Source organism: Theobroma cacao, chromosome 2, assembly GCF_000208745.1.
Source record: "Theobroma cacao cultivar B97-61/B2 chromosome 2, Criollo_cocoa_genome_V2, whole genome shotgun sequence".
Lineage (NCBI taxonomy): Eukaryota > Viridiplantae > Streptophyta > Magnoliopsida > Malvales > Malvaceae > Theobroma > Theobroma cacao.
The window spans coordinates 38467170-38481992 of NC_030851.1; the positions used below are offsets into that span (position 1 = coordinate 38467170).

The 14823-nt window shown below is 32.7% G+C and overlaps 1 protein-coding gene across 2 annotated transcripts; it reads left to right on the forward strand.

The window, feature by feature from the left end:
• On the forward strand, positions 11932-14660 carry LOC18610096. Of its 2 annotated transcripts, none has more exons than XM_018115079.1 (6): positions 11932-12091; positions 13087-13225; positions 13338-13498; positions 13610-13886; positions 13982-14241; positions 14362-14660. In XM_018115079.1, exons 1-6 carry the CDS (start codon positions 12034-12036, stop codon positions 14574-14576), a joined length of 1110 nt encoding a protein of 369 aa, XP_017970568.1. In that variant the 5' UTR covers positions 11932-12033; the 3' UTR covers positions 14577-14660. The 2 variants fall into 2 exon arrangements, with proteins under 2 accessions (XP_017970568.1, XP_017970569.1); XM_018115080.1 differs by having other exon boundaries at positions 13338-13477.

Sequence of the window (14823 nt, forward strand, 5' to 3'; positions counted from 1 at the left end):
TATATATATATATATATATACACTCCTAAATAGAAGTTGTGAGATTAAAATAATTTTGCAACTTATTTTTGTTTTTAATTTCATGTAATTAAGGATAAATTTATAGAGTTAATTAAATTAATTCATGAAAGTATAATTATCAATCAACTTGTAATGTTTTTTAATATATACTTTATATATTATGTTAATTTATAAGGAATATAATAATAATAATTATTATATATGTACTTTTAATATAAACATATTTACTTTATATTTTATATTAACGTTGCAAAAATTGTAATTTATAAAATTATTAAATATAAATATATATACCTTTGTTCACATAAACTTATAATATATATACTTAAAGAGAAGCTATGAGATTATCATATAATTATTATTTGTTTATTTTTATGAATTTAAATTAAATAATTATTGTTGTAAACTTGTAATTTTATTATTTATTTGTTTTTATAAATTTAATCATTAGTGAATTGTATGGAATATGGATGCGAATTGTGAAATATAATTTAATTGTATATAGATATGAGTTTGGATTCGTGTTCAGGTACCTTACCCACTAAAATCCCTAGGCACTAGCCTCATAAGGCCATAATCAGATTATCGTCATCTTAATCCTTCTCCCTTCCCTACGTCCACCTAAAAGCCTACTTCCTAACACAAGCGCCCACTCTTACCCCATCCTAAGTGCCTTCTTCCCCTAGAAACTTATTGGATCACCTTTGGCTTCTGCTCTTGTCACTTTTATCTAGGGTTTCTAGCTCAATCAGTCTCCTAATCATATCACCCTTCTCTTCCAGAAAAGATAACCCCAGCCTCGTTGTCAACTCCCAGATATCCTCTGCTTCTCCTCGCAATGTCATCATTTAAGATATTAAACTTCCTCTTGATAGACCTGTCTCGTGCTCTCCACTCTTGCCCCCTCTGCATCTTGTGCATTGTTGGTTCGCCTCATACCGTATTTTCCTCCTAACTGTGAACTTGACCCACTGAACTTCAGTTTGCCTCTCCTATTTTTGCTTTTAGTTTCGCCATTACCTTAACTGCTTGGTGTGTTTCTTACTTTTGGTGAGTATCTTCTCCTCCGTTCCTTCCTTCTCTTGCTTCTCCTATACACACTAATCTCTCATTCTTCTTCTACTTTCCATCCCACCATTCCCATTGCATCTTCCTCACTATCTTCATCCCATTCCAAAACCTCTTTTTCCATATTGCAATTGCCATCACCAACGCCACTAGGCTTATTCATTCAAAAATTCATGCATTTTGTCCAACACAGATTGTTCTCCACTTTTTGTAAAGCGAAACTTTCAAAAGTTAAAAACTTGAGATTTTTCTTAAAAGTTTTAAGTTCAAGATCTTGAATATGTAAAGATTCGATTGTGGGACGAGGGGCTTAGAACAATGTGTACTGCTCTAGGAGAACTAGAGATTGTTTTTTTGTTTTTGGTTTTGGCTTAAAGTGGAGTTAAAGTAGGTGTGAGTAAATGTTGTTGTGAAGTTATTAAGACGTGCTATTCTATTCTACCGATCAAAATTCTCAGTTAATGACAATCCACATTTAAATAAAATTTTGACAAAATATGAATGTTTCAAGACCATTATAAACAAAAAATAATGTCATGGCTGATGCAAATATTTGTGAAAGCAACCGCATGCATACTTTTGACTTGGACTGAGCTCAAGTGGTAAGCATGGAGTTGAAATTAAGATTGAGATCTTAAGTTCGAGTGATAATACTCTTTTTTGTATAAAAAAATAACACTATTAATCTTAAATTCGAGCATGATCCTCTCTTGTACGAAGCAAAAAAAAAATCTATTTGTAGCAACAACCAAAACAGACAACAGGCTGCTCTTATATATTAACAAAACAGACAAGAGCAGTGTCAGATCTTGCTACCTTTTCAATTTCACTTTTCCCCTCATTCTCTCTTCCCCCCCTTCTTTGTAACATGCGTAGCCTTTCTTGAACCCACCTCACAGTATCTTGCTCACCGCAACCTTCCCCACCCTACCACTCGAAACAGAAAACAGGGGCCAAAAATTAACCCAGGCCATTAAAATCGTCATTCCTTCACCCATCACCCCACCAAGACCTTTAAGACTCATACTTTAATGCAGGCACACGCACCACCCCTCATCCTCACCCTTCACTGCATACCCTTGAGACCCCACGACCCTCTCTTACAACAGAACCCCGGGCTCACTTTGTGTCCTAATATCTTTTTGTGTGATTCAAATTCAATAAGCTATAAATGTTTAATTTTTATTGTGACTTCTACTAATCATTTTTTTTGTTTTTTGATTAAGATTTTAATTTGTGATCAATATCAAGAAATTATTATTATTATATAGTTTTAAACTTCTTATCACTCTTTGAGTCCTAATTTTATATTCTAGTTTAGATTTTTATATTGTAAAAGTGGATCTCGAGTAATATAATTCTGTTTTTTGCTCTTAGTCTAGGTGTGAGTGAGTATTCTTATGAGAAAAGGGTGTTTAATCCTAAATCACTTAGATGAATATTTGACCAATATGCATATGCTATAATCTTATTTTAGAATTAAACTTATCAATTTATTCTATTCTATCAATCAAAATTCTCAATTAATGACAATCCACATTAAAATTTTGACAATTTATGCATGTTTGAAGACCATTGTAAATTAAAAATGGTGTCATGGATGCAAAATTTGTGAAAGCAAATCCATACATATTTTTTATTTGGACTTAGCTCAAGTGGCAAGCATGGAGTTGAAATTAAGGTATATAGCTTAAGTTCGAGTAGCAATAGAATCATAATAATGTCATCATATTATATTAGTATGTCATCTTATTATTAATTATTATTCGTGAATATGTCATGTCATTATCAACTATTATTGATAAACATGTCATGTCATCATAATAATGTTATTATATCATATTAGTATGTCATCTTATTATTAATTATGATTAGTGAATATGTAATGTCATTATCAATTATTATTGATCAACATATCACGTCAACATTATGTTATATAAAATAACAAATACCATTTTGATTAAATTAACTATTAATTATAAAAACTTATTTGATTTAAAATAAAAATATAAAATTTTAATTGAAAGTAATAAAAAGAAAATTTATTTAAATTTTTAAAAATAATTTTATTTTTTTAAAAGATTATGTCTCGAATCATTGACTTAGGAGGTTTCCAATTTTAAATTTCTTGTACTCTACATTCCCGGTTTCTATATATTTACCTTTAACTCTGTACCCTCAGTTCTCTCCCTTTTCTCTCTCATTCTTGCCTACCTGATTATACTTGTTTTACATCTGGAACATGGGGAATTGCTTGACGGGTATCAAGATTCTACCACAAAACGACCAGCCCGAGCCACAAGGCAGCCGAGCAGAAGTCATCCAAGAGAGGGAAGAACTTACAGCTTCCAACTTGGAAGGAGCCGAGGTCGCTGCTGATGGGGGTGAGAAGATTAAGCAGAAGAAGAAGAAGAAGAAGATGAGGTTCAAATCAAACGAAGAAAACAATGTTGTGACACTGGAAGAGTTGAACCAGATTTTAAGTTCCAGGAAAGATTTGAAGCACTCTTCAGTGGAGCGAAAATTGAGAGGTCATGAAGCTGGAAGAACAAGCAACGATGATGGCTTTCATGGAGGTTGGAGGCCAGCATTGGAGAGTATTACAGAGGAAGATTAACAAAAAAAAATCTGTAACTTTAGTTTCGTTCATTTCTTTTATTGTAAATAAACCTTTGATTTTACCTTGGGAGTCTGCAATTTTAGATGTCATTGCTTCTTGCTTATTGTTTTCAGTCATTTATAAGGTCGATCTAAGTGGATCTTTAGTTGAATCAATGAAAATCTTTCTATGACAAAAAAGCTATCGGATATTATTATTATTATATTATCTTGTGTTTTATTTATCTCTTTTGTTTCATGAATGATTTTTTCAATTAGGTTTCTTTAATAGTTTTCCAGGTTTTACATTTTTTTTTGAAAAACAAATTTTATTATGAACCCTCTAACTAGTATGCCAACTCAAGTGTTTAACTTTAGAAGTAATAACACGTTTGGTTCGCGAAATAGATAGAAATGGAATAGAATAATTATTACGTGAGAATAGAATGAGGTGAGAATAGAATAGAATAAGTATTATGTAGTTTGATATGATGAATGGAATAAAGTAAGAATAATTATTATGAATTATTACAGTATTTGATTGGTAAAAATAAGCTTTGGAATAAAAAAGGAATAGAAAATAAAAAGATAAAAATACTCTTTATTATATATAATTATTTATTTTTTTTTATTTTTTAAATATTAATAATTTTATAATTAATTAAAATATTAATAATTAATAATTTAATTTAAATATTTTAATATAATTTAATTACTTATATTTTAATTAATAATATTTTATTTATAATTTAATATTATTTTGATTAAAATATTAATAATTTAATAAATAAAACATTAATAGTTTAAATATTAATATTTTAATATTTTAATCATATTAATATTAATAATGTTTCAATTATATATAAAATATTAATATTTTAAATTTTACAAATAATTTATTCTTTTTTATTCTATTTTTACCCTTTTTTTTTCTTTTTCATGGGCCGGTCGCCGGAAAGGCAACCGATGTAACAAAACGCCGATCTGGCTCACCATATGGCCTGATCTGGCCACTATGGCCCCAAATCGACGCTTCCCCACGACTGGATCTGGCCGTGGAGTGCCAGATCCAACCATGGGATCTGGTCGGGAAGCACCAGATCCGGTGCTTCCCGCGACGAGATCTAGCCGTTGAGTGTCAGATCTTGCTGGATCTCGGTTCAATGTTGTCGGAAAGGACTAGATCGACGCTTTTCGATCATATTCGATCGCTGCTGTCGCCGTCGTCGCCTTTTCCGCCGCCGGTGTTGAGTTCCAATTAGAGAGAGAATGAGAGAGGGAGAAGAGAGAGAAAGAAAAGGGAAAATGGGAGAAAAAAAAAGTATTTATAGGTATAGGGTTGTAATATTGTTAGGTTATAAGGGCTATTTTGATCATTATATATTTGAAAGCTATTCCATGAGCCATGGAATAGCTATTAAGGGGGGAGAAGAGAATAGATAAAGATGATTTTTAACCTATTTGACAGAATTTTTATTCATGAGGAATTGCTATTCCATGTTTCAATTTTGTACCAAATAAAGGAATAGAAAATGACCGGGAATAGCATAGCTATTCCCCGTACCAAACGTGCCATAAAAGACTTCTAGTGGCATAGGAATTCTAGCTTTGAGGTAACTGGAACTAGTACACTTACAAAATAAACTAGCTCCTCAAAAAGCAATTGGCAGCATTTACGTAAAATCCTGCTTCTATACTACTAGTAGCAGCAGCTTGTACAATAACAAAAATTCTAAACTTTCAAACATCAAATGACCAGAAATCCTTGTGTTATATAAAAAAAAAAAACCTTGAAATCTTTTATAAAAATCTTAGTTCAAGATTTTGAACATTGAAAAGATTAGATATACACACCATCCTCCTGCAACAGATCAAACTTTAAAGACATAGATACACAGACAAGCTCCCTAGAAATGACCCAAAAATTCCATCTCATCACAACCAAGTTTCATTCCCCTGTACAGGCATTAACACCATCTATCATACAAAACTGTCAGCCCTTTGCAAAAATCATCGTCCATGTCAAGGAAACAGCTGCATAGATAGACCTCCCATGTCGGAAAAAACTCCCCCTGCGGCCCTGCACACCTTACCATCAATCCTCCTCAACCTTCTTTATCTCAGTTCAAAAGATCTCAGTCAAACACATCCCACCATTTGGGAGGACAGGAAACACCTACACCAAAACGAAATTTGGTGTGCATCTCTCCATAAGCTCATGGAAACCGTCCTGGATGACCATCCTCAATTCCTCATAGAGCAGCATGGTAACGAGGTTTCAAAGACTCCCCCCCTCATGAACTCCAAACTTACCCTTCAACCACAATAAAGCAGCACTTACAAAAACTCCAAAAAGACCATAACAGTATGCTTAATTCAATCCGATATGCACAGCCAGCATCATCATCTCCATAAATGGAAAGACCACACCACACAAGGGTGGAGCTAACCAACTTTTGTTGGGAGGGATAAAGACGAAGAGGACTTCATATAAACAAATACCATATAACATTGAGAGAAGGATACTCTTATAAAATTATAGACAATTGTCCTCTTGACAACGCATTATTATGTTTGCTAATATCAATATCCGTTACATGACAAATATAATGTAAAATAACTATTGGAACACAATTATATATGATCATTCATAATCAGATTATATGTTGTATCCACCAAGTCAAAAATAATTTTTTCAACTATATACCATTTGATTCCTTAAATAAGAACTAAGAAGAAAGATGATCAAAAACCAATAAAAATTATATTATAAGCTTTAAGTCCTAGATCCGTTAATTTGAAAAGATGGAAGATGATGTCTAACTTTGAGCACCATAAAATCAATTAATTCATCAAAAATTAGAAGATACTCTTCACAACGTAGTAAGTATATAGTAAAAATATTTTAAAAATTTTGAAAAGCCACGGTCCCCATAAATATACTACCCTCCATCCTCGACGCCATGACACATGTAAAGAAAAAAAGTTTTAAATACCAAGCCAAAGGGAAAAAAACAGAACATAAGGCTGTGATAAGGAAGATGGCCACAGTTTCCACCTTCCTTCCTTTGCATTAATCGTATCAATATATGTAAATATGTTTTATTATGTATTATTTTATCATATTTTTTCCTTTTTTCTTTTCATTTTTTCCTCTTTTTGTAACATGAGTACCCTTTCTTTAACCCACCCTCACAGTATATTGCTTACCACAACCCTCCCCACCCTACCCCTTGAAACAGAAAACAGAGGCCAAAAACTAACCCAGGCCCTTAAAATCATCATCCCTTAACCCATCATCCCACCAAGACCTGTAAGAATCATACTTTAATGCAAATAAACGAGGCTGCCTGTATTGTCAACAGGCAGCCACATGCACCACCCCTCATCCTCACCCTTCACTGCATACCCCTATGAACCCACAACCCTCTCTCGCAACAGAACCCCGGCCTCACTTTGAGTCCTAATATCTTTTGTGTGATTCAAATTCAATAAGCTATAAATGTTTAATTTTATTCTGACTTCTACTAATCGTTTTTTCTGTTATTTGAGTAAGATTTTAATTTGTGATCAATATCAAGTAATTATTAGTATTATTATTATTATTATGAAATTTCTTGTCACTCTTTGAGTCCTAATCTTATAGTCTAATTTAGATTTTTATATTATAAAAGTGTATCGTAAGTGAGTAAAGTTTTGAGAGCACTAGTGAATAAATACTTTATAATTCTGTTTTTTGCTTTTAGTGTAGGTGTAGGTGAGTGTTCTTGTGAGAAAAAGGTATTTAATTCTAAATCACTTAGATGAATATTTGACCAATAAGCATGCTAAAATATTATTTTAGGATTAAACTTATCAATTTATTCTATTCTATCAATCAAAATTCTCAATTAATGACCATTCATGTTAAAATTTGCATTAAAATTTTGACAGTATATGCATGTTGCAAAACCACTGCAAGTAAAAAATGATGTCATTGCTGCTGATTCAAATATATGTGAAAGTAAATCCATATATGCTTTTGACTTGGACTTAGCTCAAACATGGAGTTGAAATTAAAGTAGATATTAGTGGTAATACTTTTTTTTATATAAAAAAATACTATTAATTTTAAATTTAAATTATAATAATATCATAAATTAACATGTCATATCATTATTTATTATAATTTATTAATATATTGTGTCATTATCATATATGAATATATCAATATTATGTAATTTAAAATAAAAATTTAATTAAACGTAATAAAAAATAAAAATTTATTTAAATTTTTTAAAATAATTTTATATTTTTTTAAGAATTATGTCTAGAATTATTAACTTAGTAGGTTTTGAATTTTACAAAAAGAATTAAACTCCTTTCCAAATTCCTGACGTAAAAAGAACGCGGAATTAATTTCTTGTATTTTACGTTTCACTCTGTACCCTCAGTTCTCTCCGTTTTCTCTCTCATTCTTGCCCACCTGATTATACTTGTTTCACATCTGGAAGATGGGGAATTGCTTGACGGGTATCAAGATTCTACCACAAAACGACCAGCCTGAGCCACAAGGCCGCCGAGCAGAAGTCATCCAAGAGAGGAGAGAACTTACAGCTTCCAACTTGGAAGGAGCCGAGGTCGCTGCTGATGAGGGTGAGAAGATTAAGCAGAAGAAGATGAGGTTCAAATCAAACGAAGAAAACAATGTTGTGACACTGGAAGAGTTGAACCAGATTTTAAGTTCCAGCAAAGATTTGAAGCACTCTTCAGTGAAGCGAAAACTGAGAGGTATTTGGGTTTCTGAAGCTGGAAGAGCAAGTGACGTTGATGGCTTTCATGGAGGTTGGAGACCGGCATTGGAGAGTATTCCAGAGGAAGATTAACAAATAAAATATCTGTAACTTTAGTTTTGTCCTGATTAACTCATCTCTTTTACTGTAAATAAACCTTTAATTTACCTTGCGAGACTGCAATTTTTGATGTCGTTGCTTCTTGCTTATTGTTTTCAGTCATTTATAAGGTCGATCGGATCGAGTTATGTGGATCTTTAGTTGAAAATCTTTGTATCATATGTGCAAAGAAACTATGAGATATTAGATTATACCAATCATGAATTTATATTATTATTATCTTGTTTTTGTTTTATCTCTTATGTTTCATGAATGTTTTTTCAGTTTGGTTTCTTTAATAGTTTTCCATGTTTTACATTTTTTTTAGAAAAGCAAATTTTACTGTGAAGCCTCTAGCTTGTATGTCAACTCAAGTCTTTAACTTTGAAAGTAAAAGATTTCTAGTTGCATAGGACTTCTAGACTTGGGGTAACTGGGACCTGTACATTAACAAAATAAACCAACTTCTCAAAAGGCAATTGGCACTAGCAGCATTTACCTAAAATCCTGCTTCTCTGCTACTAGCAACAGTTTGTCCTGTAATAAAAATTCTGAACTTTCAAATATCAAACGACCAAAAATCCTTGAGATTTTAACCTAACAATGAGGTCTCTCTCATTAAAGAATTGAGTGCTGAAAACCTCATGCCATCGCATTTGTAGCAAGCACCTAAAAGCCTAAAAGCCTACTTCCTACCACAAGCGCCTACTCCTGCCCCATCCTAAGTGCCTTCTTCCCCTGGAAACCTAGTGGATTTCCACTAGCTTCTGCTCTTGCCTCCTTCTAGCTGTGGCTTCTAGCTGAATCAGTCACTTAATCATATCATCCTTCTCTTCTCGGCAAGATAACCCCTGCTTCTTTGTCAACGTCCAGATATCCTCCGCTTCTCTTTGCAATATCGACATCTAAGATTAAAATTTCCTCTTAATAGACCTGTTCCGTGCTCTCCACTTTTGCCCCCTCTGCTTCTTATGTATTGTTGGCTTTCCTCATGCCATATCTTCCCCCTGACCATGAACTCTACCCACTGAATTTCAGTTTGCCTCTCCTATTTTTGTTCATAGTTTTGTCGTCACATTTACCGCTTGATGTGCTCCTTACTTTTGATGAGTATATCCTTCTTGATTTCTTCCCTCTCTTGCTTCTCCTCAAAGCACTAATCTTCCATTCTTCTTCTACTTTCCTTCCCACCATTCCCATTTCATCTTCCTCATTATCTTCATCCCATTCGGAAACCTCTTTTTCCACATTGCAATTGCTGCCACCAGTGCTACTGATGGACTTATTCCTTCAAGAATTTCATGCTTTTCGTCCAACACAGATTTTTCCCCACTTTCTGTAAAGCGAAACTTTTGAAGGTTAAAAACTTGATATTTTTCTTAAAGTCTTAAGTTCAAGATCTTGAATATGGAAAGATTGGATTATGGGATGATAGACTAATTTTAAGGATGAGTAATGCTTTAGAAGCACTAGAGATTGTGTTTTTTTCTTTTTTTGGCTCTAGGTGGAGTTGAAGTAGGAATGAGTGTGAAGTTATTGAGACATGCTACAAGGGTCTTGAATCGGTTTGAGAAATAGTTAAGAGTGATTTTATTAGATTTTAATTTTTTAATAATAGAAAATTGTTTTACTTCAAGTCAAATCACTTAAATTTTTGTGCTTTTCTATATATTTGATTTGTTTGGATTTTATCTTTTTGTTACGTATTGAATTTCATAACTTTGTAATTTTAAGAAATTATGTAAATAAAGTTTAAAATATATATTTATAAAAAATAATGAATAAAGCAAATAGTTTTAGTAAAATGAAAAGAAAGAATTTGCTTGTAATTAGTTGAGGGTTGGGCTTTCAAACCCTAAACCCTATGATACTTAACTCAAAAAACTTGCAAAAAAAAAAACCCCATAATTTAATCCTAAATTACTTTGATGAATATTTGACCAATATGCATGCTTATTTTAGGGTTAAACTTATCAATCCATTCTATTCTACCAATCAAAATTCTCAATTAATGACAATCCACATTGAAAGAAAATTTTGACTAGATATCATGGCTGATGCAAAAATATGTGAAAGCAAATTCATGCGTACTTTTGGCTTGGACTTACCTCAAGTGGGAAGCATGGAGTTGAAATAAAGATAGAGATCTTTAAGTTTGAGTGGTAACACTCTCTTTTGTATTAAAAAAAACACTATTAATCTTAAATTCCAGTCATGATCCTCTCTTGTACCAAGCAAACAAAAATATCTATTTGTAGCAACAAGCAAAACAAACAACAGGCTGTTCTTCTATGGTGACAAACATTTCAAGGCATAAGGCATTAAACCAGTGGCTCATGACTCTCCAATAGGTTTCCTTACATAAAACAAGAGAGACAGATAAATACTAAAAGGCAAGCCAGATTGATTCTAAAGAGAGGGATCGCAAGGAAAGTGTAGTTGATGTGTAAGGGAGAATTAATACTAATTCTCTATTTTCTATATTTTCTGTTTTCAAGTGAGAATCTCTAGTATATATTGTAAGTGTTCCTGTAAATGAGGAAAAATAAATTTTTGTTTATTGGTCAATAAGTATGGAAGACTGCTTGCATTTTAGTATGTTTTGTCTCATATTTCATTATGAACTGCTTGCAAATTAATGTTTGCTGAGAACTGCATTGGCAGATGGTTGGGGAATAGACAATCAAATGTATACAAAGAGGAATTGGAGAGAAGAAGAGAGAAAGAGAGAGATTACTAAAACTAGCTATTGATGTTAGAGATTAGAATTAGTTGATCATTTTTAATGAAACCCCATATTGTACACATTGTAAAGACCTTTATATTTGAGGCATTACTTGCTGCAATTTGATTTTATGATTTGTGACCTTTATATTAGAAGATTTATGTGTTTCTATCTTGTACTTTTTAGCAGCACATTTTATATGCTACCATATAATTTAAGATTGCAGTCATATAGTCTAGGGCTGCATATTAATTTGGCTGTTAAATCCCATAAAAATGTGCTGTCGTACTTTTTCATACATTGGTTAAGATTGCACTTTTTCTAAGGCTGCATATTTTTCACTTATGGCTGTAAATTTTTTTGCAGCCAAAGGTCAAAAATGTTGTAATGTTGTAGTGAATCAAGGGTTCTCAGGAATCTTTCCCTGACAATTAAAGTCCAAACTCATTTTGGGGAGGCACTATTATTAACCATGCATGTTAGGGAGGCATCGGATGCTTTGTTTGCAAAGAGAGAAATGGGATTTTCGTTGGAACAAGAAAAGATGAGGTGAATTTCCTGCAGAGTAGCTGGAGTTTATACGTTTCCCAGCCTATGGTTTAAGAATGTTAAGATCAAGCACAATAAATAGTAATCACTATATGGTATTTGAATCAAAGGAAGCTCAAAGTTTTCTTATAGTTTTCCTGGAAAGTTTACCCAAAGGTCTGGACAGTTCGTTCTATTAAAATTGCAGGTTGGAAATCCATCATGCCGACGCCAGATGGGGCGCCAAAGCCTTCTGATACACCTAACAAAGAAATGGAAGGTAAAGAACCCAATCTACCCTCGAGCCATCTGTAACAGTTGATATGGTTTTCCTTTTCCTAATGGATTTAACTAGCCCAGGGTTAACTACATATTGCCGAAGTAGTTGATTGTTTACTTCCATTGATCATGCTTTGCTTGCAACATGCATTACCTGCCTTATCATAATTAGAACATTGGAGTAACATGAAACTGAAAATGGGTATGAACACAACAGACTCAAAGCCTAAGAAACAAACAATTGATGCAGAAGTGACATGACAAAGGGGCAATGGCTTTGCAGAGTCGATTCTCTTTTCTTGAATATTTTGTGTTTTAAGTCTTTATATCAGATGATTGCATTACCTCAACCAATAAAAATAAATAATTGTGGAAAATCAAAACCAAAGAAGGGAAAAAGGAACCTCACAACTACACAATCATGCAAGTATCACAAAACTCAAAAATTTTCCATTTTATTTTTTTAATTATGACATTAATTACGTGATTGAATAATTATATATAATTTTACCACTACATTTTATAATTTTGCTCATAAATGATCAAAAGTTATTCTTTTATTTACTAACAGAAAATTTTTTTTACCGTTAATGTTTTATAATTTTTGAATTAAATTTAAAATTTACAATCATTAAAAAATAAATAATAAATTTAACCCATCACTCTAACTAAAATGATAAATTTGAACTTTATCTCATCAAACAATCTCAACATATATTACATTTAATAGAATAAACTAATTAACAAATCAGCAAATTAACTAGTATGATAATCGGATAAAATCTAACATAAATTAGACAAAATATACTATTAGATTTGAACCTGAAATCTAAATATTTCAAAATCTCCGCTTTGTTATGTAGACCATGCTTGATCATCGAAAAAGGTTAGAATTTTCTAATCCCCTAGATTAATTAGCTTGAATAATCCATGCCTTTATTTTTTTTTAATTTCTATGGTCTAATTAATATGCAATTTCATATGATGAATTCGAAGGCTTGGAAACATGGCGAGAAGTGCCGCCGACGCACTACATACTAAAAATCGAGTCCTTCACTTCCCTTGTTGGAATCCTTAGGAAAACTGGTCTTGACCATTATGAATCAAATGTGTTCAAGGCTAGTGGCCGATCTTGGTATATACACTTTGATCGTTTCCTGTCAACAATATGTTTTTGATGTTGTATAGTATGAAAATTAATATATAGACTGCTCCTAATAACTAATATGGCTCTCCTTTTCTTGGAGGATGTTGTTACTGTACCCTTGGGAAGACAAGAAAAGAAATGGGAGTCATTGTATGTCTCTCTACTTGAAATTAGTGGACTACATTAAAGGCAAGATTTATAAAGCTCTTGTAATCTTTTTTGTATATGACCAACTTAAGGGTAAGTACTGGAGCTTTCAAGGTAAGGGTAGCAATTCGAAATAGCTCATTTTTGTTGTTTTTTTTTTATTATTTTTTGAAATTTTTTTCATACATCATATTCATGTGGTAATTTTGATAATACTTAACCTAGACACGACGGTGAGGACCTTTCATGACATGGACGAAAGTGGAGTTTCCCAACTAGTGTCTCCCGAATGTTTCGAAAATGCTTCGAATGGATTCTTGGTTAATGATAGTTGTGTGTTTGGAGTGGAGGTTTTTGCTATACAAAGTGGGAATAAAGTGGAACGTTTTCGCACCCTACGCAAACAAAGTGAAAAGGTCTACATTTGGAACGTGGAAAAGTTTTCTGAGTTGAAGGCAACAGGCCATTTTTCAGAACCCTTCTCTGTTGGGGTTTTCAAATGGTATGTATGTATGCATGGAACTTCATTGAACTTGATGAACTGCATTAAAAAGAGAGAGATTTATTTTTTATTTATTCTGTTGTGTGTGCATGCAGGAGATTACACCTTTATCCCAGGGGTATCCCCAAGGCAAGGGGCAAGTATCTGTCTATTTACCTATGTCTACACGCTGAGTCCGAACCTGATCCCGGTTCTGGACAGAAAAACCAAGATGACTCCAAAGGTGCTTCTGGTTCTGGAAAGAAAAAGCAGTATAATCCCCAACTTCCTTGTGGAAAGAAAATGCACGTTGAATATAAGCTGTCTATAAATAATCAAGGCAAAGATAAAAAACCTGAGAAAATGTCAAAAAGAGGTGAGTATATTTATATGGTTTTGTCCAAACATGATATTCACTCTTAAAAGACTATGATAAGATGAAAGAATTGCTTATTTATTTATATTCGTAAAGACAGTGCTCCCATTTCTTATGCAGGGTATGCTTGGTTTAGTGCCTTAGACACTGCTTGGGGCTTCCCATACTTCACTAATTTGGATGATCCGGGATGGAGATGGGGTGGCTTTATTTTTCAGGATGCTTTGCTAATTGAATTGCAAATTATTTCCATGTCCCTGGATACTGCAGGAGCAGGAGATGAGATGGATATTGACTTTCCAAGACAAATACATGAACAAAGATATTTCGCTTGATCATCAATAGATGTCAACTAGTTTTATGTTTAGACATTGTTATACAAACAATTCCAATATTCAATTTAGCAATTCCCCAAATTACATACACTTCTTCAATTACAAAGGAAAAGCTCATTATTTAGTCGTGAATTTTAGTTTATTACTAAATTAATTGTACTTGCAATGTGTAGAAAATTAATTTAACGACCCCAAAAAACTATTAACTATGAAATTATCCAATTGTTCACAAAAAGTAAATATTTAT

Excerpts from the sequence above, each read along its gene's own strand:
- LOC18610096 (XM_018115079.1), top strand. The coding sequence starts at position 12,034 with ATGCCGACGCCAGATGGGGCGCCAAAGCCTTCTGATACACCTAACAAA. Across the intron at positions 13,887-13,981 it reads TCTGTTGGGGTTTTCAAATG|GAGATTACACCTTTATCCCA; the intron begins GTATGTATGTAT and ends GTGTGCATGCAG. Across the intron at positions 14,242-14,361 it reads TGAGAAAATGTCAAAAAGAG|GGTATGCTTGGTTTAGTGCC; the intron begins GTGAGTATATTT and ends TTTCTTATGCAG.